Consider the following 26,768-nt stretch of genomic DNA (forward strand, 5'->3'; position numbering starts at 1 on the left):
TATATAAGGTCTTGGAATTTGCTAACAGACTGAGTTAGCAAGGGTTACTCTACCTAAGCTACTCTGCCTCCTCGGACTTACCAGGGGTACCCGCTCCTCGGGGGCCTCGCTCTCTCCTTTGTTTTTCAGGTCGCAGTCTGGAACCGGCACTCGCTCCTCGAGGGCCCTCGTTCCCAGACTTGCTCCGTATTCTCTTCTGCCTGGAAGTCATCACTGCCAACTACATCAGTGAGTTACCATCGCTCTCTCAGAGCTTTCCCTGGAACCAGGTACTCGCTCCTCGAGGGCCTACTCCATTCCAGCTCCTGGGCTTCTGTGAGACATTGTGTGAGTGTTCTATCAAGGTTCCTTACCTGAACTCTGCATACCCTGCCTGCTCACCATATTCAGTTTCTCTACAGCTCAGCCTCCAGGGATTGCTGTTCCAGTGCCTGAGGGACTACAGCCCAGCCGGGCACTTCCAGCTCACTACTGCCACCTCTGGTGGTCCCATATACTGTCTAATAAAAGCACTAGTGTGTGTCTGTCTCCTAACTCTGAGCCTGACCGGTGGTCCTTCTCGGGATCTTCCCTCCCCGGGGTCGTGGTCATCTGCCACCGGTCCAAGGATCCACTCACAACTCTCCTAAATACCAACAGATTGCCAACTCCGAACACAGCACATTCTTAAGTAAAAATGTTGAGCTGTGTATTTCCTGGGTTTAGTTAGTGGGGTTTTTTGGTTTTTTGGAGCTGGCAGGAAGACGGCAGAAGAGCCCCCTCCCAGCGTGGCATTGGGGCTGTGTGGGAAACCTCGTAAGTGAATGAACCAGCACTCGTATGCTCTCTTCACTGGGTTCTGGGTTGTTTTATTTCTGCTGGGCTGTTACCAGGGAGGGGTTAAGGTACAGGACACCAGAACAGCTGGCAAAGTCAGGCTGTTTTAGCAGTTCCATATTCTGCTCTGTAAATCCCTTTTTTAATTTTATTTTTTTAACTTAATGTGGAAACTCATTCTTGCCCTGCTAGAGCTCACCTGAAATACTTGTGCAACCCCGAATCTCAAGGTCTTTTCAACTTATCTCCAAGGCGTTGGAAGCTGGCACCTGTAGGGTGCACGCCCTGCCCCAACATGCCACCCTCCTGTAATAACCCCACCCTGACGCCCCGAGGAACATTACCACACGCTCCCTACCTGCTCTTTAAACTTTAAAAGTGCACTTTTCAGTTCCTGCAGGCCGTCGTCTCTCTTCTTTCTCGCTTCCTCTATCTTCTTTTGGATTCGCTTCCTTGCGAGCCACCTCAGGGCCAGGAAGGCTGTGGCTGAGCCGCAGATGACGGCAGCCAGGATGCCAGCAGGGTCCTTGCCCGCTGCAGAGAGGAGCTCCGGCCCGCCCGTCGGGAGCATGGTGCAGCCGCTCTGCCCCGGATCCCTCTCTGCGGCGGCGGCAGCAGCCTGACACCCAGGCAAGGGTGGAGCCCTGCACCGACTCCCTCCAGCTCCGCCGCATGTACGTAGGAGGGGACCGCGCGTTCCTGGAAAGCGCCTCCTCGGAGGCTGCTTGGAACTGGCGCTGGCAGTTTGCACTTCATGTTTGGGGAAGGAGGAGTAGGCGCTTTGGAGCTGCCCTGAGAAACTGGGAAAGGCTCCTGTCCCCTACCCCCAAGCGGTCTGGCAGGGTTTGCCTCGATTTTGTGAGCGTGGTTGTTCTGATAGAATTGCTAATTTTGGGACGAGATCCGTGAGATCCTGGTCCTGCCTCGCTGAGGATCTTCCCACCCTGCCTGCAGGAGGTGAGGGAACGAGGACTCCCGGGCTCCTGTGTCGCCCCCTTCCTGACCAGGACTTTCACTTTTCACATCGTCCCATTGAATGAATGCAGAGACCCAGGTGTCCACGATACGCGTTCAGAGGGTTTTCTTCTCCCTCACTTGCAGAAATTGAATGCAAACGACTAATAATTAAACACAGCTTTACTAAGTGAACGTCATAAACATTAACATAGTAGAAATGTATATATTATATATATATATATATATATATATATATATATATATATATATATATATACACTGATTTAATATTAAACCTTGGAACTGCTAGAATCTGTTAAGACTAAACAATTCTTGGTGTGGTTAATGTTTCTTAGCCCCAAGAAAAATGGGATACTTGCAATAAAAAAAACCCCCAAAACATTGCAAAACAGAGCTAGAGATCTCCAGATGATGCAGGTTAGGTTGGGTTTCTTCCTTTCTGCCACTCAGAGTTCTCAGTTTGCTTTATCTTGCAGTTTATGTTGATCATTTTGCTCCTTGACGCTTAACCACTTCAGCTTTCTGTGGGAAGCCAACAACTCATGCATCTTCTCCAGTTGGGTAGGATGAGCTCTGGACACTTGGTGCCAGCCTTCCGTCCCAGCCAGGGCCGCCCGTGCCCCTGCGGCACTCTCTAGCGTGCGCTTCCCACCAACTCAGTCTCTTGGACACTGGGAGCCCGCACTTGGTGGCACTCACTTACTCACTGCACTCTCAGGGTTCAACCTCAGACCCTCTCCGTGGCTCTCTTAGATGCTCTCTCTGCACCACCTGGAGATCTCTAACTCTGTTTTGCAATGTTTTAGGGGTTTTTTTTTAATTGCAACTATTCCATTTTTCTTGGGGCTAAGAAACATTAACCACACCAAGATTTTTTTAGTCTTAACAGATTCTAGCAGTTCCAAGGTTTAATATTAAATCAGTGTATATATGTAAGATGCATTTCTACTATGTTAATGTTTAATTTATCACGTTCACTTAGTAAAGTTATGTTTAACTGTTAGTTATTTGCATTCAATTTCTGCAAGTGAGGGAGAAGAAAACAGGGTTTAACAGGGTCAAGAACCTGCTATTAATTAAGTTTACTTAAGGGAATAGCCACTGCCATTAGCAATGGTTACATGGAATAGACTTAGTGTTTGGGTACTTGCCAGGTTCTTGTGACCTGGTTTTGGCCTCTGTTGGAAACAGGATGCTGGGCTTGATGGACCCTTGGTCTGACCCAGTATGGCAGGTTCTTATGTTCTTATGTCCCCTCCCTCTGGGGCTATAGCACCTGCCCCCTCCTCAGATGAAACTCACTCCTGATTGGCTGAGATCCCTTGCAGGGCCACATTGCTCGCTTTGAGGATTAGTTGAAAATCCTCACACATTGCAATATGCAAAACTGATGCCAAGAATGCTGAATAAAACCATTGTCCAGTTCAAGGAAGGTGTAACAGGGTCACAGAACCTGAGGTAGGGGCTGGCACGTATCCTACAACACTGGGAGGGACAGCAATTTTCCTGGACACAAGAGAGAAGCAGAGTTTTGAAAAAGATTTTGTTTCTTTTTCTTGGGAGGACATTTTTTTCCCCTGGGAGAAGGAGCTGAGGAGAGCACGCGTTGCTGTCTGTGGGACCTGTCTACCCTAGGGGTCCTTGGAAATATTAGAGGAGAGGTTAAGAGGCCCAGTACCCTGGTTCTCCTAGCGCCTACCAACCTGAGGAGCGCTCAGGGGGAGGAACAGGACTGATAACTCGTTTCACAACCGCGTCAGGTTGTTTGAAGATTAAACGAGAAGCTTCCTGTGTTTATCTTTCAAGATCTGGTTACAGTGAATTTTAATAGCCCTTATGCAGGATAATTAGCGGGTGGAAAATTGTGCGAGTTGCCAAATCCTCGAGCGTCTCTTTTAAAAGAGCAAATCACATTAGTTAGTGTTGGGTCCAGCCCCACAATGCCCCAAGACTGCACCCTTTTCACAAGTATATGCATGCGTGTGATAGTGAAAATGCGTGCACCTTTCCAGCTTTTAGAAAACCCCGATTACGCAAGTAGAGGCTACTTACGTGCACGTATGCAAATTGTTACCCATGGAACGGTTTGAAAATCGCCTCCTCAAATCCACATCTATAAAGAATATATGATTAAAAAAAGTTCAAGAAACCCTTTAGGGGTTCTGACACTTTACTAGCTTCATATTTCTCAAGCACCAAAATGAATTTACACTCGCTGGCACTGGATTTCCTATTCTTCCCATAAATAAAAGGTGATTGTGTGTTGGATGATTTTGTCTGTCTCGGTGCCACTGACATTACGGTCAATGCCTGTGCCCCTCCTGTCATCCACTCACTCCCTTACACACTGAAGCATAGAAACCCAACACATTTGCCCGGGTCATATCAGCTTTGGTGTTATGTATTCAAGGCTGTATGCCAAGACCTTAGCTTAAATCTTAATGCTTTGATTTAATAAAGATATAGAGCTATAGGCTCCCTGTCTGGTTTTGGTAGGATTATGACCACTGCAATGTTATTAAACTATCTGGCATATTCCCCAAAACTGCCATTTCTTCAAAAAGCGACCTCAGTACTTCACACACCTGCTCCGTAATCACACGATCAGGCCCAGGGGATTTCAGACTAAGAAGCTACCATGGACTGCGGTTTGGGGCTGTTTGGAGCTCGTCTGGTGCGCACCACTGCCGGCCCCAGCCGACTAACCAAGCCTTAGAAGAGATATCCATTTGGGCTCGCTACCCGGATTGACTTCCTGATCACGCCAGCTCATAACCGCCGACCCGCAGTGGCTGCCCGCTACCGCATGCCGCTGCTGTATCACGACTGAACAGCGATCTTACGGCCCACCCACCCGCGGCTCCCATGCCGGTGTAGGAGAAGCCGGGAGCCTCGGTTCTCATTAGAACAGGCCATCTGATGACGGCCTGCCGCCCCCCGTCATGATGATCAGTCTGTGTGCTGAGCTGCAAGCGTGACAAAAAGATGACGCCATCCTAGCAAGAGACATGAGCAGAGCTACGAGCAAGAAGAGAGCAGGGCTGATAGGAGATAGAAGGTGGCAGGAGATAGAGCTGGCATGGCAGGACATAAGGGCCGAGCTCTTAACCGCCAGCAAGCAGAGAGCCAGGCTGGTACCCTAGGGATTGAATCCCATCCCCTATGAACTTCTGAGAACACATTGAGTCTCCGCGGTTTTGCAGCGGGATTCATGGCAAGAGCCCATGGCGACCAGCTGTCACCAGCTCACCACCCCGACCTTCACTGCCTGCACCTGCCTGCCTAAAGACCATCTACTGCTTACTGCCACCTGCTCTCAGCCGGCTGCCGCTCCACCAGACTACCGACCCGCCATACATCCAGGAAATACTACAGCCTGCCGAAATACTTAGAACAGGGAAGCCGCACGATACACGAAATAAGAGGAATCCTAAACCCAAAGTGATGGAGCTAATTAACAGAACAAATCATACAAAAGGGTGAGGAAATAATGGTAATATAATGAACAACACCATCAAAAAACAATCCAAAGCCAACAAAGTTACACACCCAACGACAAGCACCAAATCGCAAAACATCAAAACAGGAGTACTAATCTCCTTACTACTAGTGAATGCACAATCACTTTAAAAAAAATCCAATTCATTAATGACATGATAGAAGACCAACAACCAACTATATTCTGTATCACAGAAAGCTGGCTAAATTAATTAATTTTCAGGATAAGAGAGAAAAATACGGGTTGGTACCAGAAAAAGGAATGAGAGCAAGTGAGTTAGCTCATTCTGTGTTTTCTGAAAATAGAAGAAATTAAGTACATTTGTTGTGAGCTGATTGATAGCATCATATTAGATCTTGTGGAAGCACTGAGAGGAGAGGATCACCTTGCTGGTGGCTGAAGAAAATCAGTAAGTAAGTACAGCTTTGGGAAATTTCAGAACTTAAAAAGTTTTGGGGAGAAATAAACTACTGGGGTATATTCGTTAGTGTATGTGTGTGTCTGTAGTAAATAGCTAGTCAGAAGGCAGGCAGAAGCCAGGAGTTTGTGTGTCTGTAGTAAATAGCTAGTCAGAAGGCAGGCAGAAGCCAGGAGTTTGTGTGTCTAGTAAATAGCTAGTCAGAAGGCAAGCAGAAGCCAGGAGTTTGTGTGTCTGTAGTAAATAGCTAGTCAGAAGGCAGACAGAAGCCAGGAGTTTGGGCGTTTTGTTTCCCTCCCTCCTACCCACCCCAGCTCATCCTTTTATTTATAGGTAGGAGACACGTTCACATTAAAAAAAAATCAGCCTTTTATCTATAATATAGGATTGCCCCAGGCCTTATCAAGAGTTTAATCATTCCCTTGCAGGTCACTACCAGATAAATAGTGAATACACTAATAAATTTAAAGGACTCAGATTGTAAACATCCCTACTCCCATAGCAACCTAAACCTAACTAGGATCTGAACAAAACTAAGTTGAAGGCAGTAGTCCAGCAGCAAGAGGAGGGCCTTCCAGTCTTTTGCATCAAGTGTCACATGTATGACCTTTTACCCACTGATGAGAGGTTGTATGTGTGCACGACAATGCAAAGAGCTCCTCAGAAAATAAGTCCAATATCTGGAGCTGAGGCAGACAGAGAGGTATATAGATGAGAACTTCAGGGACATAGTAGGCAAGTCCCAACTCCAGTCTGGCAGTCCTGATGCTGCCACGGAGAAGGAAGGTCTCATGATCAGAGAGCATCAACCAGCTGCAGCAGGAAATGATCTTGTAGCGAGGACCTGCTCTCCAGGTGATGCATTGTCCTCTCACACCGAGGATGTTTCTCCCAGGGTTACTGCCCAGGATGGAAGGGTTAGGTCAGGCATCATAGTCGGTGATTCGATTATTAGGATAAACACCAAGGATCCCTAAGATGGTAATGAAGTGCTGGGGTAACCTGTACAGAGCAGTAGTTGCTACCTTGAAAAATCTTACTGGGTCATTTGAGTCTTTTTCTTCCATCATTAGCTATGCTACTATGTTAATTTCCTTGGCATTTTGCATCTCTATATACCACGACAAGCCTTAAGATAAAAAATAACCATTCCAACCATCCAAAGCACTGATCTGAGTGAGGTAAGAAACTATGTTATATCAATAGATGCCTTTACTCACTATGTTATATCAATAAATGCCTTTACTCACATTGTTAATTGTAAACCGGGTTGATGTGATTCCTATCATGAAACTCGGTATAATAAAAATAACAAATAAATAAATAAATAAATAAATAAATAAATAAATAGTGGGGCCTGAATTATAGAATTCAATGCTGCTGGCGTTAACATGTCTTAACTAACAGCAAAAATTCAGAAGTGAACTTAAAACTTGGCTCTTCCTCACATAAGAAAGCAATCTAGGTGATGACTAATCAGTTATGATTTGGATTTTATTGTATTTTATATATGTTATTGATAATAATGTTGTTACTGTATTGCTTTATGGAATTATTTTATGAATGTTTTAAATTTGTAAGTCATTGTGCTCATTGCCTGGAATGATGGTATACAACCACCAGTAAATAAATAAATAGCTACATTTTGCAGTACATTTAGCTGAAACTGTAATTTCATGTTACTGATCACACTGGTTTGTTCCAGTTACCCTGTGCAGAAGGCAGTAACAATCTAACCAGCTGTATCCTGAGCATACCCCGTCCAAACCTGAGAGATCCTTTGTAAAACCTGAAGTTGGGTGTATGGCAGCAGTTGTGTGCCTTGCTGTCAGTCCCGAAGATTCAGCTCCCTCTACAGTGGGGTTTAAGCTCCAGGGGAAGCTAATGAACACCCAATGTGACAGGATCCTCCATCATAGAGTTGTCAATACAGTATCATGAAAGAGTACCATGGGACTGTCAGTGCAGCAATCACTCAGCACAGAGTGAAAGGCTACCAGCTTGAAGTTTAAGTACCAACTGCACAGTGTTACTAAACACTTTCAACAGGTCACCATTAACTATTCTGTCTATTGTACGGACTGTGGTGTTTATGCATGTGAGGTGTGTGAATAAAGCCACGCCAGATAGCGTGGACCTCACTGATGGGTGTACAGTGTTGGTTATTCAGCTGCGCTGCACAGACAGAAGATACAGAGATGGAAAGGTGAGTTACCCTAATAGGGTTCAATTCAAAATCTAATTGACTTTGGTAACAGTTGTGGTTGTTAAAATAAAATATAATATAATTGACCAATTGCTTAAGCACCCTGAATAGTGGCTATAGAAACTTCAGGAAAACTCCTTACCAATAGAGCGCACACCCCTAATGCTGGGTAATTCTCGACACATCTTCTGCCCATAAAAAGGAGAGTATTCAAAAAGGAAATTAATCTCAGCATCCAGTTTCTATCAGGATTAATCATGAATGAGGCCCATAATGTTGCGCAGGAAATCACCTCCTCCTGACAGCTCTCCAGGATAGCCGAAATACTGTTTCTAGGCTATCAGTTCTAATCAGATGGATTGAGTTGGTTTAGGTTTAAAAGTAGAAAGCTGATAAATCCTAGAGGTAGGGGGAAACATCTCTGGGGGGACCTTTAATATTTACAGCAGATATTTCTTCAACGTAGCCGCGTGTAGCATTAGTGTCCTATGGTTGTAGCACTACCAATGTTACCATGCCTTGATTGGTAAGAGGTATATATGGCTTTAGCCCATGTACTTCAAGCCTGGAGATCACTGGCATGCATGTGGACGGGGAAGGAAATATCACTCTGGCACACCACCAGCACCACCTCCTATCTGCTTGAATTATGTGCAGGTAATGAGTTGTTTGGACAAAATTTAGTTGGGCAGTGGGATGGGGTGTGGATTTTGAAATCTCATTTTCTGTCCGGACAATTCCAAAAGATACCCAGACTAAGCTTTGAAGGTCGACTTTAGTAGTGTCTGAACTCCTCACCATTTTACAATGCCCAATGATCACATTTTGCCCAATATTTTAGACTGAGTCAGATCTATTTACTTCAGTCCCAAAGCTCAGATCCTGATAAAAGGACAATTACCTCCTTTTCTGGGGATCTTGAGCAGAACATAAGAAAATGCCATGCTGGGTCAGACCAAGGGTCCATCAAGCCCAGCATCCTGTTTCCAACAGTGGCCAATCCAGGCCATAAGAAACTGGCAAGTACCCAAAAACGAAGTCTATTCCATGTTCCCATTGCTAGTAATAGCGGTGGTTATTATCTAAGTCAACTTAATTAATAGCAGGTAATGGACTTCTCTTCCAAGAATTTATCCAATCCTTTTTTAAACACAGCTATACTAACTGCACTAACCACATCCTCTGACAACAAATTCCAGTTTAATTGTGCGTTGAGTGAAAAATAACTTTCTCCGATTAGTTTTAAATGTGCCATATGCTAACTTCATGGAGTGCCCCCTAGTCTTTCTATTATCCGAAAGAGTAAAAAACCGATTCACATCTACCCGTTCTAGACCTCTCATGATTTTAAACACCTCTATCATATCCCCCCTTAGCCGTCTCTTCTCCAAGCTGAACAGCCCTAACCTCTTTAGTCTTTCCTCATAGGGAAGCTGTTCCATCCCCTTTATCATTTTGGTTGCTCTTCTCTGTACCATCTCCATCGCAATTATATCTTTTTTGAGATGCGGCGACCAGAATTGTACACAGTATTCAAGGTGCGGTCTCACCATGGAGCGATACAGAGGCATTATGACATTTTCCGTTTTATTCACCATTCCCTTTCTAATAATTCCCAACATTCTGTTTGCTTTTTGGACTGCCGCAGCACACTGAATCGAAGATTTCAATGTGTTATCCACTATGACGCCTAGATCTCTTTCTTGGGTTGTAGCACCTAATATGGAACCCAACACTGTGTAATTATAGCATGGGTTATTTTTCCCTATATGCATCACCTTGCACTTATCCACATTAAATTTCATCTGCCATTTTGATGCCCAATTTTCCAGTCTCACAAGTTCTTCCTGCAATTTATCACAATCCGCTTGTGGTTTAACTACTCTGAATAATTTTGTATCATCCGCAAATTTGATTACCTCGCTTGTCGTATTTCTTTCCAGATCATTTATAAATATATTGAAAAGTAAGGGTCCCAATACAGATCCCTGAGGCACTCCACTGCCCACTCCCTTCCACTGAGAAAATTGTCCATTTAATCCTACTCTGTTTCAGTCTTTTAGCTAGTTTGCAATCCACGAAAGGACATCGCCACCTATCCCATGACTTTTTACTTTTCCTAGAAGCCTCTCATGAGGAACTTTGTCAAACGCCTTCTGAAAATCCAAGTACACTACATCTACCAGTTCACCTTTATCCACATGTTTATTAACTCCTTCAAAAAAGTGAAGCAGATTTGTGAGGCAAGACTCGCCTTGGGTAAAGTCATGCTGACTTTGTTCCATTAAACCATGTCTTTCTATATGTTCTGTGATTTTGATGTTTAGAACACTTTCCACTATTTTTCCTGGCACTGAAGTCAGGCTAACCGGTCTGTAGTTTCCCGGATCGCCCCTGGAGCCCTTTTTAAATATTGGGGTTACATTTGCTATCCTCCAGTCTTCAGGTACAATGGATGATTTTAATGATAGGTTACAAAGGAGTTATCCTTAATGCCCTTTATGGATTGATTTGGCAGTACAGCGACTCGTTCAAATTATATCTTAAGGATCTTCAGGTACAATGGATGATTTTAATGATAGGTTACAAAGGAGTTATCCTTAATGCCCTTTATGGATTGATTTGGCAGTACAGCGACTCGTTCAAATTATATCTTAACCATCTCCGCTATCGTTTATATGTTTGAATTAATGACCTGTCCTTTCTCTTCTTCCTCTGCCAAGTTCTAATCACCCTGTTATATGTAACTGCCTTTTTCTGCACCATTGTTTTAGTTTATGTTTACGATACACCCTTGTTTTATGTGAACCAGCATGATGGGACTGCGTTCTCGAATGCCGGTATATAAAAACCCGAAATAAATAAATAAATAAATAAATGAATGAATTAGAGAAATCTAATGAAATTGGTTACGATTTGTCAATGCTTGATTTAAATTGTCATTGCTGGATAGCATAGAGGATTCGTTATTTATGCTGCCTTCTCTTGCACTGTGAAATATTTAATTAAGCAAAGGTTTTATTTATTTATTTATTTATTTATTGTAACCTTTATTTATGAAATTTTCCTTTACATAAAGCAAACAACAGAACATCAGTATAAAACAAGCAGAAACTCCAAGCTTCCCACATAGATAAGCATGGGTGAAAATGTACCCAAATATGGGGTCATAACAATATAGGGAAGAAAAAAACAAACAGTCCTGTAGATGATGACTAATAGAATAACACCATCCATCTACTCATCCTCCCCTGATCCCCCCCAACCCCCCATCCACCACCTTCCCCTCAGCGCAGTCTTGTGCAGGCTTAGAATAGAGACATATCTCTTGTGGGTTATAGTAGTTATCAGTTCTGGTTTATCAGTTCTGGTTTATCAGTTCTGGTTGAGGCAGAAGTGAAAGAGAAAAAAAAAATAAATGAAAAAGGTCTTGGATAATGTCATCTGTTTAGGCTGTGAAGTATGGAACTTGTGCGTCTCAAAATCTCCCACGCTGAGCACGAAGCAGTGAGCAACTTCCGCGGCGTTTGTAAAGCCGTCCTCAGCACCTTCCGTGGCCCAATGCCATCTAAAGGAAGAGGAGTTAGTTATTGTGGAAGGGTCGCATGGTTGATAATGGAAGAAAATGGTCATGCTGACGAGGCCAAGATTTTACTGCGAGCCCTAGGGTTAAGGGACAACAAGTACGGTTTCCAAATAGCCAAGTATTGGTCATAGCGTTTGGTAGAAGGAGACATCTTTGCCGATAAATGCTCATTGATGGCCAACCTATGTAGCTTCAGTCGCCATTGTGTCAGCGACGGAGGTTCCTTTGCAAACCATTGGGTGAGGATTGTCTGCGTTGCCAATAAAAAAGCTTTGCTCAAAAAACTGCATTGAGAGAGTCTGTGTGGTGCAGGCAGCGTTCCCTTAATGAGATGTAGCAAGCACATTCTTGGATTCACGGGCAAAACTAAAGCTAAGAGATGGCCAAGATATCGGAGAATCTTAGAAAGGTTTTATTTTTATTACAGAGGGTTGACAATCCATTGAAGTTTTACAGCATCTCTGAATGTACAAAGAGTGTTAAAAAAACAAAACACCTTAGGGGGTGAAGTGAATAAGTGAAGTCTCCCTCCCTGTTCACTGATCAATATTTTAATTCGCATAAAACATAGAGAGGGCAACTTGCAAAGGCAGAAAAACAGTGCTTCACCCTGCAAACTGCCTGCCCTGCCTACAGATGAAAGCGCCACCCGCTTTCCTGGCGGCGGACTCCGGGCAGGGTTAGCTTTTGCACGCAGAGCATGTGGGTAAATTTCCCTAGGAGAAAGTGCTCACGCCACTTGCAGGTGCAGGTCTGTGGCGTGTGGACCTTTCCCAACTCCATTTTCAAAGGGAACTTCCTCCTTTTGAAAACTGGCGGAAAGCAGCCAGCGACATTCCCTCCTGGCACGCAGTCTGCCCGTCTCCATCGCAGGAGATCCTGGTGCCAGGGCAACACCGAACCACTGACTCCTGCCAGGTGGACTCTGACCGTACAGGAGCTCACGGATGGGGGTGCACGGCGCCCACCACTGCAGCTTTCGAAACGCTATACGTAAAATCCCCAAATTAAAAAGTGAGGCAGCTGTTTGCTTGAATGCTTCGTGCTGTAGCCCAATCCTACAGACGCAGTCAGCTTTAGGCGAAGCTCATTTATGGCTTGTGACTTGCACAATTTAAGGAGGGCTTGGTAATAATCACAAATAGAAATCAAATCAATTCAAAGACTTTTTCCTTCTTGTCAACTGTAGCATTTATTTCCTTTGTCTCTTCTCCTGGGAGAGCGTCTCCACCTCCTTCATGAACCGAAGGCACAGCTCCTCCTGCCACGGTAATGCCACACACTGCACCGCCACGGGCAGCCCCACGCCTCCTTCTGCAGCCTGCAAGAAGGGAAACAAAATATAAGAATTAGGATCTGAAGCCAAGGAAAACGTTTTCATCCACCCACCAGTTCATGGCGTCTGCACTGGTAACTATTTATTGGATTGCACAGGACAGGCAGCCTATAAATATAAATGAGAAATAAGAACTTTCCATCCGAGTCAGAATGAGGGCGCGTCAACCTGTCACAGGCACTTTGCAGGATCTCAAACAGTAAATAGATCCCGTGCTGCTAATGCCCAAGGATGAGTAGTGGCTATTTTTAAGTCTACTTGGTTAATACAGTTTATGGATTTTATCTCCAGGAATTTGTCCAGGAACTTAAACCCTACTACACTAAGGGGCGGATTTTCAAAGGGTTATGCGTGTAACCCCCGAGAATCCACTCCTGCGTGCGCCGAGCCTATTTTGCATAGGCCCGGCAACACGGGGCGGTCCGGGGGCGGGGCCGGAGCCTCCAGGCTAGGTAGAAATTAATCAATGAGGATGAAAGCACTGATCCCTGAGACACTCCAGTTTTTTGATTAAATAAACCTGATTTAGTGTCCATGCTAACAATCCTGTAACTTCGATATTTTAAGTACGAAGACAACCAATTTAGGATCATATTCTCAACTGCCTTAAGATAATGTTATGGTCAGTTGTATCAAAAGCTTCTAAGTCTATAAGCACAAATAACATTTCAGTTCCATTATCAATCCCACATCTAAAATATCAAATAAGGATGAAAGCAGTGTCTTAGTGTTATGTCCAGGTCTAAACCCATATTGCTGAGCGTCCAAGATTGAGTTATCACCCATAAAAGTTTGAAGCTGTTTAAGAACAATTTTCTCCAAAATTTATGAGATGAATGGCAAATTGGGGATGGGCCAATAGTTTTTAAAATCGTCTAGGGGTAGAGTAGATTTTTTTTAGGATAGATTTTACCGTTGTAATTTTAAGAAGCTCAGGCATATGACCTTCAGCAAATGAAAAATGTATTAAAATTACTGATGTATGATACAGTATCTTTCCGGAAGCAGATAGGAGATGCATTAGAATATTTGTTAAATGGGCAAACCGGATTTAGCTTGTTTATCACAAAAGTTGCTTCAACAGGAGAGATTTCTTCCAAGGAATCCCAATGCTCTCACTAATGTCACAAGTTGCATCAGAAAACGAGGTGATAGATTCGATTTTATCAAGGAAAAACTACCCAGTTAATCAGGGTCAATTTTGGGTTTAGAATTGAGAGATTCAGGTTTAGGAGTTAATTCTTTTAACAATGTGAAAGCGTTCTCTAGGACGTTTGGGCTGTCTGGAATTTGCAAAATACTTTTGCCGGTTTTTTTTAGAATCTATTTTATTTATTTGTGTGCTTTTATATACCGAAGTTTGGCACAAGCCTTCACTCCAGTTTACAGGAATAACAACTTCTTACAGTAGAAGTCATAACTGATAATTTTGTACATTGTTAACAGATAAAGTTTGTGCTTTACTATTTTTTCACAAATAACGATTAACTTTATTATTTTAGTTTTATATTCATCTGGCGGCGGTGACGGTGGTCCGGGGTGGTCCCGAGTCTTCCGGCACAGCGGCCTATGCCGGGGGTGGGTGCCGGCGCACGCAAGTTGGCAGGCGTAACTCAAAGAAATAAGGTGGGGAGGAATTTAGGTAGGGCTGGGGGGTGGGGGGGAGCTAAAAAGAAGTTCCCTCCAAGGTTGCTCTGATTTCGGAGCAGCCTTGGAGGGAAAGGGAAAAGCCATCGGGGCTCCCCTTGGGCTCGGCGCACGCAAGGTGCACAAGTGTGCACCCCCTTGTGCGCGTCGACCCTGGATTTTATAACATGCGCGCGGCAGCCATGCATATTATAAAATCGGGTGTACATTTGTGCGTGCCGGGTAGCGCACACAAATGTACCCCGCGCGCGTAGGAATTAAAACCGGCCCCTTAGAGCGCCCTGTTCTTGTTCCATGCAAATCTCTCTCCTGCATATTCATTGTGCATAAGGATAAACACAAACAATAGATGCCTGATCTTTTTCCAAATGTTTATTAAGCAGAGACCTGTTCAAAAATCGCCCGACTCAGGCCGAGTTTCGCGGTTCAAAAACCGCTGCCTCAGGGGCTTCAACACTCCACAGTTATGAACAAATCTCAGTAGTGTATTTCTCATCCGATGTACAGTCAATTACTGTCAGCAATGCTTCTGCAAACAGCACTTCACTCCTGCTCTCTGCTGCTCCCCACATATACAATTAAGGGTTATGTATTTATAATAAAGGATCTAATATGAAAAAGGACAAAGTACCGTCTTCTGAGGCAAAATATTTACAGCAAGTAGTACATTACACATGCACTGCTGTGACGCCAAGCAGAATTAAATTATTCTTAGATAAGTATTGATTTCGGCATGCCTTTATGCTAATATTTGCATTGAGAAGTAATCCTTTGTGCTGTATTCCACCTTTCAGTTTGCTTCAGGAAGTTTCATAGACTGTAGGACGATGATTTCCAGGCACGGTACATATGTAGTGTACTCTCTGTATACTACATCTGCCTAACATGTTTGTCTATCTTTTCTTGTTGGGTATATTCAGATATTAACCTCACTTGTACCACAGCATGTACAATTAAATAAATCTTTAAAGGTGAATTTTAAAAGCCCTACAGTACGCGCACCAAAACCGGGAGATATACGCACAAGTTGGGCCGGTGCATACTGAGTGAATTTTAATAGATGCCCGTGTAAGCGCGTATCCCCCACTGTGCACATAAAAAAATGTTCCCCGAAAATGGGCAGGGCATGGGCATGGATTTCTCACTGAAACCAGTGTCCAAATACTTACACACTGGGGTGCACGGCTGCATAACTTTACTTCTTCCATGAATGACGTGTAAGTCATAAAAAAAGAAATAAAAAGGTCATGGCTAACATGGGAACAGGGAGGCGATTAAGCTAGAGGGGTTTGAAAGTCCTATACCTTGCCTGGGCAAACTGGGAACGAGCTGGGAAAACTGGTAGTTGTGTTGGCACGTGTGACTTTTAAATTCCCCCCACTTAAGTAGTAGATGCGGCATTTGTGTGCCTAGACATGCGCCCACTTAAAACTGTGCACACATATGTGCACATATGTTATAAAACAGCAGTGTCCCTGGGCGCGAGCCGGCAAACGCGTGCCTGTTTAAAAGTTACGGTCCCTGTGGCTTTCACAGGGTCATAACAAAACGTTGGTGCACTGATCTCTTTTTCTTTTAAGTAGCTGCTAGGGGGCAGGACTTGCAAACCACAGTAGAGAGTATGGCAATAGGAAGAAGGGAAGATGAGGTGCTTTAGAGGCTTGGCTAGTGGGGATGGCCCTTGTGGCTTGATAAGGTAGACTGGATCTCCTCTCTTTCCAACGTGGTCACTGGAGAGAGTATTCGTCCTTCCCACCATACTATCTTCTTTACATAAATTAATAATCTTCCACAACCCTGGGAGTGTGTCTCTGTCGTCTTATTGTACTTTCTTTTTAGCTCCTTAAGAAAACAAAGGATAATTAATTTGCTCCTACTAATCACAAGGAAGGGCTGAGGACTGAGTGTGGGAAAGGGATTTGCTTCGGAAAGTCATAATTCAGAACAGTAAGTCTCTCTGTTGATGCACTCGTAATTTTTATACTGGCTCAGCTCAACTTAGGTCTCACTTCTTTCATTATCCCTTTCAGGATACACTTTGTTTCTTTGTATTTATTTTATGCAAGGATAATGATTCAAAGATAAAAAGGTGTAGACGTATTTTTGCACTTAGTTACAACATTCAGCTGGGGTTGTCTTTTTTACATATCCGCCTTGAAGACTGGTTTTCTTACATTCTCTGTTAGCCTTCATTTCCTTTAGCTTATATGCCAAGGTCTGATATAACCTTTCCCAAACAACAACAACCTTTGTTTACAGGTTGTGCAATTTAATTTCCTCAGCTTCAAAAGGAAATTCAATATTTATTAACCGGGGTGCAGTTGGAGACAATCAGTGTTGCCTTCAGCTTAATTCACGACAAACCCTTTCATTCAACCTTTTCTTTCATTCAGCGGTAAATTTCAGAGCGGCGCCGGGACTCGCATGTGCGCGCGCTCGTCAGCCCGTGCACCGGGGTGCGGCTCTTTTATAACATCGCACGTATATGCGTGTGCATGTTACAAAATAGCTTGGCCGCGCGCAAGTGCACCCAGTCTTAGGTGGATGCGTGGCCTGTGCACGCAAACGCTGCTTCTGCAGGGTAAGTGGAGACATTTTAAAAGGGACATGTGCCCATGCCATCGCCTGCTTTACATGTTCCTCCCTAGTTTGCCCAGATTGGCTCGTTTATTTTTCTTTTTGACTTTCAAGCCATCCATTGCGGAAGTAAAAGTTAAAGCAGCAGGGGACCTCGCCACGCATCGGTTCACGTAAGTGTTTACGTGCAAATTTCTGGTTCAAGTCTCAAAATGCCCATGTCCTGCCCATGCTCCGCCCAGAACATGCACGTACACCAAGACGGGCGGTGCTGTGGGAGAAACACGCGTATCCGGGAGGCTTTTACAATCTACTCGGCGCACGCCAGCCCAACACAGTCGCGCATCCCCTAACTGATGCGCGCGTCGGGCTTTTAAAATTCACCTTTAAACCGATAAACGTCCGCGATTCAGCTGACTAAACGTATTGCTTACCTTTCGTCATTTTAAATGAATATATCATAACTCTCATTCACACGCACACACGCTTGTCAGTGTTTCCTGTTTGCTTTTGGTGTGTATTTGACATAACCAGGGCCTCTCTGCCGCTTCCTCAGCACAGCTACCGTCAGCGTTCTCGACTCTTACTGACTCCGTTTTTTCCTAAACATCCCTGCTCTACTGCTGCTGTGGGAATCTTATTTATTTACCATTAATTAGCCAAAAACCCTCCTGGCTCAACTAAAAAGGCAGGGAAATGATTTTAATGATGTTAAATTTCCCTTTTACTGTAGTTACATTAAAACTGTACTGTGACTCTTTTAAGTGCTGTTCCACTGGCCCAAGTTAGCTGATGCTCACAGGTAAACATTTTGTCATCATGGCATTGCCACGACGTTTCTGTGTTTCAGGATTTTCAGGTTGCTTAGAGCTGGATAAACCTTGTTTTTCCACCTACGTTAGTATTGTCTATTAAATTCTATGGCAACATCCAATAAAATTAAATAAATAAAAACCCCACTCAAACTGTCCAAAATCACATCCAAATGCTCCGCTCACACCCACTGATCCTAGAAAGGTGCCCCAGGTCTTTATCCCATCAATAAACCCATATACATTTTTCCTGGATATGTTTATGCTCTTTATTTAGCTTTGATTTTTACATTTGATAAGTCACCTGTTATATTTTGCAACTTTTTTATTGTCTTTGTGTTCTCTGGGTTTCTTACTCCCTTGTTGTCTGCCCCCGACATGGACTTCTCAGGCCTCTGTCACTCAGCTATGCTGATGTGGCCATAGATTTGGGATTTAGGTTTAGGGGTAGTGGATAGTATTGACCTTTCCTTTCTGCCTTTTTGTGCCCTTTCTTCTCTGGTATCGTTAACTGCTTTTCCGTGCTGCTCTCTTCTGGTCTTTCCTGTCTCCTTACCCAACCTCCCTGCTGGCTTGGCTGCTTCCCTTCATGCTGGTGACCCTTGGTCGTCCTCCAGTTGTGACCAAGGGTCAAGAGGGAAATGTATGAATCCGCCTGGCAACAAGATAGGACCCTGGCAGAGGGCGAGAGAACATTGTAGAAATCTCATCTTTGTGAGACTTTCCTCACTCCAAATGAGATCAAATCCTCACGGAGGTCTACTGTGCTGTTCGTACGACTCACTCTGCATGTAAAACTGGGCCCAAAACTCTACACCACCACCAAAATTTCACCCCAAGTAACTAGCTGACCCTCCTATAGCAGAATAAATAGGTGCCTACTATGTGTGCCACCCCAGAGGCGCTCTCGCTCTCTCTCTCCTCCACTCCTCTCCTCTCCCCTCTTCCCTAGCCCAAAAATCCCTAAAATGTAAATTGCCATCTTTAACGCAAATTGCGTTATTGCGATTTCAGGCATTTCGCACAGCTTAATGCCAGGAAAAAAAGATGTCGTTATTTCCAGCGTTAAAAGCATGCAATGGCATACATTATGTTATCACGACGCACAGTGCGATAATGCCCCCTCATTTTCATTAATCCCGCCCAAACCTCTCCCCAATCCCGTCCCTTTGAAAAATTTGCATTCGTGCCACGCGCTACCATAACTATCACGTGCGTTATGGCGCTAACGCATGCATTATTTATTTATTTGTTTGTTTGTACAATTCTTCTATACCGTTGTACGGAAACATGTTTCTATCACTACGGTGTACATAATAACTACAAACCAAATAACAATAGAATAAAATTACATAAACCATCATAATAAAATTATGGCGTTATCACCATAACGCATTTTGATGAATGACCCTGCAAGTTACCTTAGCTATCTTGTAGGTTCATTCCTTATTCTGCGATGGGCCCTACCGCACGTGATAATGGCCGCATCGCGGTGATGCCACGCTAATTAGGGGGAGGGGAGGAGTGCGGGTGGGATTTGGGCAGGGTTATGGCCCGGCAGCACCACAAGAAATACGACCACCTTTTCCCGTGGCGCTATGGAGGGGATAATGTGTAGCGCGGCCGCACTGTGGCTGGCAGGTGAAACCGCATCGCCACGATGTGGCCAGCTGCCCTCTATCTCCCCCGCCACTTTTTTTTTCACGACTCATCATTCTACTTTAAATATAGCAGAATGATGAATCTAGGGGTTAGTTAGCTAACTCTAAGATAGTTATGTCTAACCAGCTAACTTTAGGACAGCCCTATGGGCCGACCAGAGCTGGCTGCATTGGTTAAGCGGTTTTCTCTGAAATCAGAGTTAGCCACATGACTTATATGACTAACTCTGGCCCACCCTGAAACACCTCCCGCCCGTCCCCAGAATGTCTCCAACTTATGTGCTTAAATTCTAGGCGCGTATCTCAATGTGCACCTAGAATTTAGGCACATATGGGCTGAATATCCCCAAAAACAACGAATTTCTAAATGGCTTTTGAATATTGACCTCTTCATTTCCAGATGCCCTGAGATTGTCATGGATTAGTGTGGGGGGGGGGGGAAGAGTAGGAGTGGGGGTGTTGCTGTGCTCTCTTCTCTCTCCCATCTACCCACACACGCTCTTCTCATGCACACATTGGCTGGCTCTCACATTCACAGGCTCTGTCTCTCACACACACACAAGCTCACATACACAAACACACAGGCTCTCTCTCTCACACACACACAAGCTCACATACACAAACACACAGGCTCTCTCTCTCACACACACACAAGCTCACATACACAAACACACAAGCTCTCTCTCTCACACACACACAAGCTCACATACACAAACACACATGCTCTCTCTCTCTCACACACACACAAGCTCACATACACAAACACACAAGCTCTCTCTCTCACACACACACAAGCTCATATACACAATCACACATGCTCTCTCTCACTTGCACACATGTTCCCCCACACATACACAAGTGCATACTCAGTCACTCACTTCACACACACACCTCCCAGAAAGCACATGTGGCAATAATGGCCTCCTCCTTCAGCTCCCACAGTCCGAACCCCCCCCCCCCCCCCAAATGGGCTGCATGCAGGATCTGCCAATGCTCTGCCTTGTGCTCCTGCCTACATGTGGCCCCACTGCTTCTCCTGTTCTTGACTGCGGGTGAGGAGGTGGCAGCAGCTGCTCTACCTCCTGATCACACGTAGCCCCGTTGGTTCTCCTCTGGCTTATTGTGCACAGGTCTGTTGCTCGGCCTCCTGCTCCTCACTGCCGCATCAGCTGATGCCCCAACATGCTCGTGCTCCCGCTCATAAGGAAGGTAGCATCTCCTCCTTCCAGCACACAGGCCCACTACACCCTTTTGTCTTCTGGTTTTGGGTCATGGGTGGGAGGAGATGCCATCCCTGCACTGCTCCTAGAGTGGTGGCGCTCTAGGCAGCCATCTAGCACACCTTGTGCTTACTCTGGCCCCGCAGATGCCTTCCTTGGTCTCTCTGAGCTGGGGGTGGAAACCCTCCTGAGTTCGGATGCAGTTGGCTCCCTAGCAGAAACCACTCCAATGTTAATATGGAAAAGATACCCCTCTCCCCTCCCAGGAGCCTTGGAGAGCCACAGCCCCCTGGCTGCCTCTCCAGCTTCCTTGTTAATGTCACCTCTCTTCTTTAGGAGTCCGTTTTGAAACCTATTTGATCCTGCTCCAGTCTTTAGGGAATGGACCCTCTATTTATTTATTTATTTTATTATTATTTTTATATACCGACATTCGATCTGAGATATCTCATCGGTTTACATTCAGGTACTGTAGGGATTTTCCCTATCCCCAGAAGGCTTACAATCTACCTATCACTCAGATAACCATTGACTCCCCTGAACCTCTCATTGCTGGACTATTCCAAGGGTCTCTATATAGGGAGGCCTAGCCAGCCCTACACATAGATAAACTTGCTTCTAACCTTTTTTATCAGCTTATCCCAGTGGTCATTGTAGTGCCCCTTGTAATGTTTCAGCTCCTCCTCGTCTTCTTCAGTCACCGTGCTTACCGTCACAACCCCAGCAGGGAAGTTTAAGACATTATATAAGTAGGTATAGGTACCAGTTGCTGGAAAAGAAGAATATACAACTTTAGCATGAGGTTTCCAACATAGCAAAGCAAGGGCAGAGGGATTCGTCCATTTTATTTTGGACACAGGGCAAACCTTCATATCCCAGGCCAGAAGCTTGCAATGCTAAGTCTTTCAGACAATTCTCAGAAAAGGTATTTGTACAGAAAATCCTACAAAAATTATGGAATCAAAATATGCTTTAGTTATTACACGTGATAGAAATATTATTGGCTACAAAAAACTATTCCTCGTCCCTCCTTTCCCAAAGGTAAGGGAAGTTATAAGAAACTCTACAGAGAATTTCATAAAATTACAGAGATTTGAATAGACAACTTTCAGAGCATTTTTGCAAGGAGGAGAGAAACTACCTGAAGCCAAATCAATCATCCTTGTGTGACCAGCCGTTCTCTATCATAAAAGCAGCATTGTGTAATCTGACCCATCAGCGCAGGACTTGGCCCAGGGCTCTCGCTGAGGGTGGACAAGACAGGGATCTGCCTGGGGCATCAAGCGGGCCTCACGGGCGTACATATAATTGTGTATGCTGGCTCGCACTAATCGACACTGCCATTTTATAACATACGCGCATGATATAAAACTGGCTGTACGCGCGTACATGTGCGTGCAATTTTTTATGGACGTGCACAGGTGCATGCAAATTTCGGCTGTACTGTGTAAGTGGGAGGATTTTATTAGGTACGCGTGCCGATGCAATTACCAGTTTCCCCAGTCCGTTCCCAGTTTGCCCATATAAAGGATAGAACTTCCTAACCCCCCCTAGTTAATATGCCTCGCTTTTACTCTTGTAGCCCCAACCCTTAGAATCCCGCTAACTAGTCTTGTTTTTTTGTTTCAATGCTTACACGGCATCCGTAGCAGAAGTAACGTTACGCAGGAGGGGACCCCGGCACATTTCAAGTGATCTTCTCGTAACGCCTTTGCTCCTCCCAGACCATGCCCGTGTCACGCCCCTTTTTTAACATTTCAATTTGTGAATGTACTGGGAGATATGCGCACACTCGCGTGCTTTTTAAAATCCATGCGGCACGCACCAGCCCGGGAGACGCAGATATCTCCCAGCTTTGGCGCACGCCAAGCTTTACAATTCACATTTAAGGGAGGTATCAGAAGATGAAGAAAAGTGGGATGAGCTGTGCACACCACCCTTCACCTTCCATATACTTCCTCCCTCCCCCTCCCCCCCCAGACATGAATGCACCCTTCCTGGGCTGGACAGTAGCAGCCTTACCTGCCAGGGCAGGAACCACACAGCCAGCTGGGGATGGGGGGATTATTTTATGTTATTTATCTAAGAAATGTTTATATTCCACCTAAAACGATGAATCCTGCTAGGCGGATCACAATTGAAACAAAATCACAGTAACCGTACATAAAACAAATCAAACATTAAACAACATCATTAAAGTATAAAAATAAAAGCAATGTTCTTGCATAAACATCAAAGAATAACATTTATCCTCCCAATTCAAAAGCCAGAGTGCGGTGCTGCTTGATGACATTCCTGATTAGATCCTCAAAGGTATCAATAATGTACAAAGGATTGGTAACTTTCAAACTGCTGCGTGTGTGCACATTTGCGCACATACTTCAGCCTGCACCCAGGGATGAGGCCATTTTATAAAATATACACGCATATGCATGCATGTTCTAAAATAGCCTGGCTGTACGCACATGTGCGCCAAATTTTAAGTGAGTGCACGCCTGTGTGTAAATGCCACTTCTACTACGTAAATGATTTTATTTTAAAAGGGGCACACGCCGACGCTATTCCCAGTTTTACCAGTTCATCCCCAGTTCACCCAGTTAAGAGAGAGGTCCTTTAAATTCCCTTAGTTTTAGAGCCTTCACTCCCCCTAGTTATCCCCAACCATTAAAACCCCATAGATGTGCCTAGTTTTCTTTATTTTATAACTTACACATCATCCACAGCAGAAGGAAAGTTATGCGATGGATCACGTAAGTATTTACGCGCACATCTCAGGTTCACGCCCCAAAATGCCCATGCCCCGCCCACTCTACGCCCACACCCTGCCCCTTTTGAAAACGTCTGAGATGGGCAAGCTCCGGGAGATACGGGCTTTCCTCAGCAGCTCTTAAAATCTGCTCGACGTGCGCAAGCCCAAAATATTTGTGCACCCCCTGATTAACATGCATTTAGCAAACCATTTTCAGAAGACAGAATGCTCTAGAACAAGAGGCCACAGTACAAGACTCCAAGGGGATAGACTCGGGGGTAACATCGGAAAATATTCCTTCCTGGGAAGGGTGGTAGATGCATGGAACATGAGCTGGCACATACGTACAGGATAATGTGGCATGAAATGCAATGTTACTCGTGTCACTAGTGCAGTGATCTCAGGAGCACAATAGAAGTACCAGAACTATGTTTTTTCCGATTCACAATACCGATGAAGTATGTGCTGGACAAAAAGAATTCCATGCAGCTCAGTTCATCTTGTAAATAATACGGCTTGTCAGCATAACTTACTTTTACATACGGACTGCAGGCTCGCCTTAAAAGCAGAATGGATCGAGTTTCTGAAGAAGTTCCATTGAAACTGACCCCTTTTGGCATCACACCCCCCACTTCCCATCTAGCCCAGCTACGTAGTGATAGTCCTTAACCAGGGGCCAAGGGCCATGGCTCCCTCCAGAGTCCAGTCTCTATCTATCCTGCATCCTGCCAGCAGGTGTCACTCTCCCCTCTGAGGGCTGTGTGCGGGACCGTGGACGCAGCTCGAGCAGCATAGGCTGAGAATCAAACCCCCTGAGCATCAGGCCAGTCCTGCAGCCCTCAGCTCATAAAAAGCCTCTCTTACTTATTATTCTTCCCAGATAACCAAAGTTATACGCAGGACCCATCACAGGGCACAGCACGACATCCAGCCTCAGCCTCTTCCACTCATCAATGAAGTCCTGACAGTATTCCTGAAGAGAGAGAGGAAGGAGGGTCATCGAAGAGAGAAAGCAAACTCCCTGACAACTTAGAACTGCTTAATACTCAAAGGCGGCAATCATTTTCTAAATGCAAAAGGTGCCGGGTTGGACTCAGTAGCGGCCTTCGCCTTCCACTTTTTCCCAGTGGGGAGAAGGAAGCAAGTTCCAAACGTTGCCAGCTGGAGACCTGGTCACCAGCAGCAAGAGGACTTCTTCCATGCGTAGACACTTGCTGAGAACCACCCGTAGCGCTGCAGCTATAGCTCTTAGTGATCCAGGGGACGATCACATCTCTAACCCCAGAACCGCGGAGCAGGGGAGCAGTCATCCGTTTCACTTTTTGCTGGCTCTCACTATGATTTCCAAATACTAATGCTTCACAGATCATGCTTCATGAGTTAGGACTGATTTTTATGGGACTCGTCTCTGGCTAGTTTAAGTTGCATAACCTTTAGGATGTATATTTACAAGACAGAGTTGAAGAGGGGTTAAAATACCTCTGATTCTGGTTCTTCCTGTGTGGTGGATCAGCAATTCAGGAAATGTGAATCAAAATGTATGATCCACCAACCTCCCACTTAATGTGGATTAAGTAGAAATGTGACCTCTCTGCGTAAGGGAGCACTGGGGACCCTGTGCCAGCATGCAAAGGTTTTTGAGAAAGAAACAAAGAGGAAGGGCTCTCAGCTTCCCACCCACATGCACCGGAATCACAGAAAACATTAGGAAAGAACCGGGCCTCCCCAAGGAGGAGAAGCAAGCAGCTGATCTGTGTCACCGTGAAACTACAGCGATAAGACAGGCGCCGTGACACTGAATTCCATCAATAAGGTCACCCGGCAAGCAATGCATATTATTCCTTTTAATACTGTATCACACCTGTGCAGCAACGTGCTGTTTCCAGAGGTTCCCGGCTGATCTAAGATTCAAGTGAAGATATTAGAACAGAATTAGATTACCGCACAAGATCCTCACACAATACTCCTACGCGCCACATTTTAAGTTAAGTAAATTGTCAGTGTGTTATATATTTTCAACATCTTTCTGTTTGCTTCCACTGAACTGTCCATGCAGGAAAGGGGAATCCTGATTGGGTTGTCTGGATTCTTTGTAGGTTATGGTACCAGTTATTTGGGCATCATGAGGCTATGGAGACGTAACCAGGGTTAATGATTGCCTTGAGACTCTTCGCCTGTGGGTGACTGGTAGTTAGGGAGCCACCATCATTTTCATTTTGCTGACAGTTAAAGATCAAGTCAAGAGCTTAGGGCTCAAACTTGACTCCAAGCGATCCACAGAAGCTCAAGTGTCAACGGAATCCATAAGTACTTTTTTACATCTTTGGCCTAGCTCAGGGTCCTCAAGCAAAAGGATCTGGCTATTTCTCTAGCTATTTTGATCCAAGCTTTTGTTCTCTAAAAAGATGGATTACTCTGACAGCTTATGTCTGCCTCTCCTTAAGTAAATGCTGCATTGTACAGAATTTAGCAGCGATATTACTAACTGGCCGCAGATACCGTGAGACTCAAACAGCTGCTTTCCTGCCGGTGTGCTGTACGGCGGCGATTCCCAACCCTAGGGGTCCGCGAATCTATGACAGGGGGTCTGCTAGAAGGGAGGCAGCCAAAGTGCAACCTACTGAGAAAAAGAAAAGGATGACCTTCCCTCCAAGGAGCCTTAACCACTGAGGGAGGAGCATGGGCGCGGGGAAGGCAGGCAGGGGGAAAAGGGCACAGGGAGGACCCAGAAGTGAAAGTGCTCGGAAAGGACCTTAAGAGATGAGGAAGAACATTAGGGATGGGACCATGGGGGGGACAGTAGGAGGGAGAGCACCAGAAAAGGGGCTGCAAAAGGAAACAGACAGGAGGGAAGGTACTGAGGAAGGGGCCATAGGGGAATGAAGCAGGGAAGGCCCTTGGAAAAGGGCCAGGGGGGGGGACTGTGGGGGAAGGGCAGGAGGGATGAAGCACAGGAGAGAAAGCACTCGGGACTGCACCTTGAGTGGGAGAGCTAGGGAATTGGTTATTTACTCTTTCAGATAGTAGAAAGACTAGGGGGCACTCCATGAAGTTAGCATGGGACACATTTAAAACTAATCAGAGAAAATTCTTTTTTACTCAATGCACAATTAAACTCTGGAATTTGCTGCCAGAGGATGTGGTTAGTGCAGTTAGTATAGCTGTGTTTAAAAAAGGATTGGATAAGTTCTTGGAGGAGAAGTCCATTACCTGCTATTAAGTTCACTTAGAGAATAGCCACTGCCATTAGCAATGGTAACATG

The 26,768-nt window shown here is 45.0% G+C and overlaps 1 protein-coding gene across 3 annotated transcripts in view; it reads right to left on the bottom strand.

The window, feature by feature from the left end:
- The window catches only part of LOC115099908 (vitamin D3 hydroxylase-associated protein-like), a 106,353-nt gene that overhangs the window by 39,466 nt on the left and 40,119 nt on the right, over positions 1-26,768 (bottom strand). Inside the window, exons 12-15 of one of the 3 annotated variants that reach the window (XM_029617901.1) lie at positions 25,367-25,406; positions 24,370-24,478; positions 21,380-21,525; positions 12,812-12,824 (exon numbers count right to left, since the gene is read on the bottom strand). In XM_029617901.1, coding sequence (XP_029473761.1) covers positions 12,812-12,824; positions 21,380-21,525; positions 24,370-24,478; positions 25,367-25,406 — 308 coding nt within the window. Of the gene's footprint in view, positions 1-1,174; positions 1,485-11,892; positions 12,825-21,379; positions 21,526-24,369; positions 24,479-25,366; positions 25,407-26,768 lie in introns of those variants that run through there. The other 2 variants (XM_029617900.1, XM_029617899.1) reach the window with 2 other exon arrangements.

This window comes from Rhinatrema bivittatum, chromosome 10, assembly GCF_901001135.1.
Source record: "Rhinatrema bivittatum chromosome 10, aRhiBiv1.1, whole genome shotgun sequence".
Lineage (NCBI taxonomy): Eukaryota > Metazoa > Chordata > Amphibia > Gymnophiona > Rhinatrematidae > Rhinatrema > Rhinatrema bivittatum.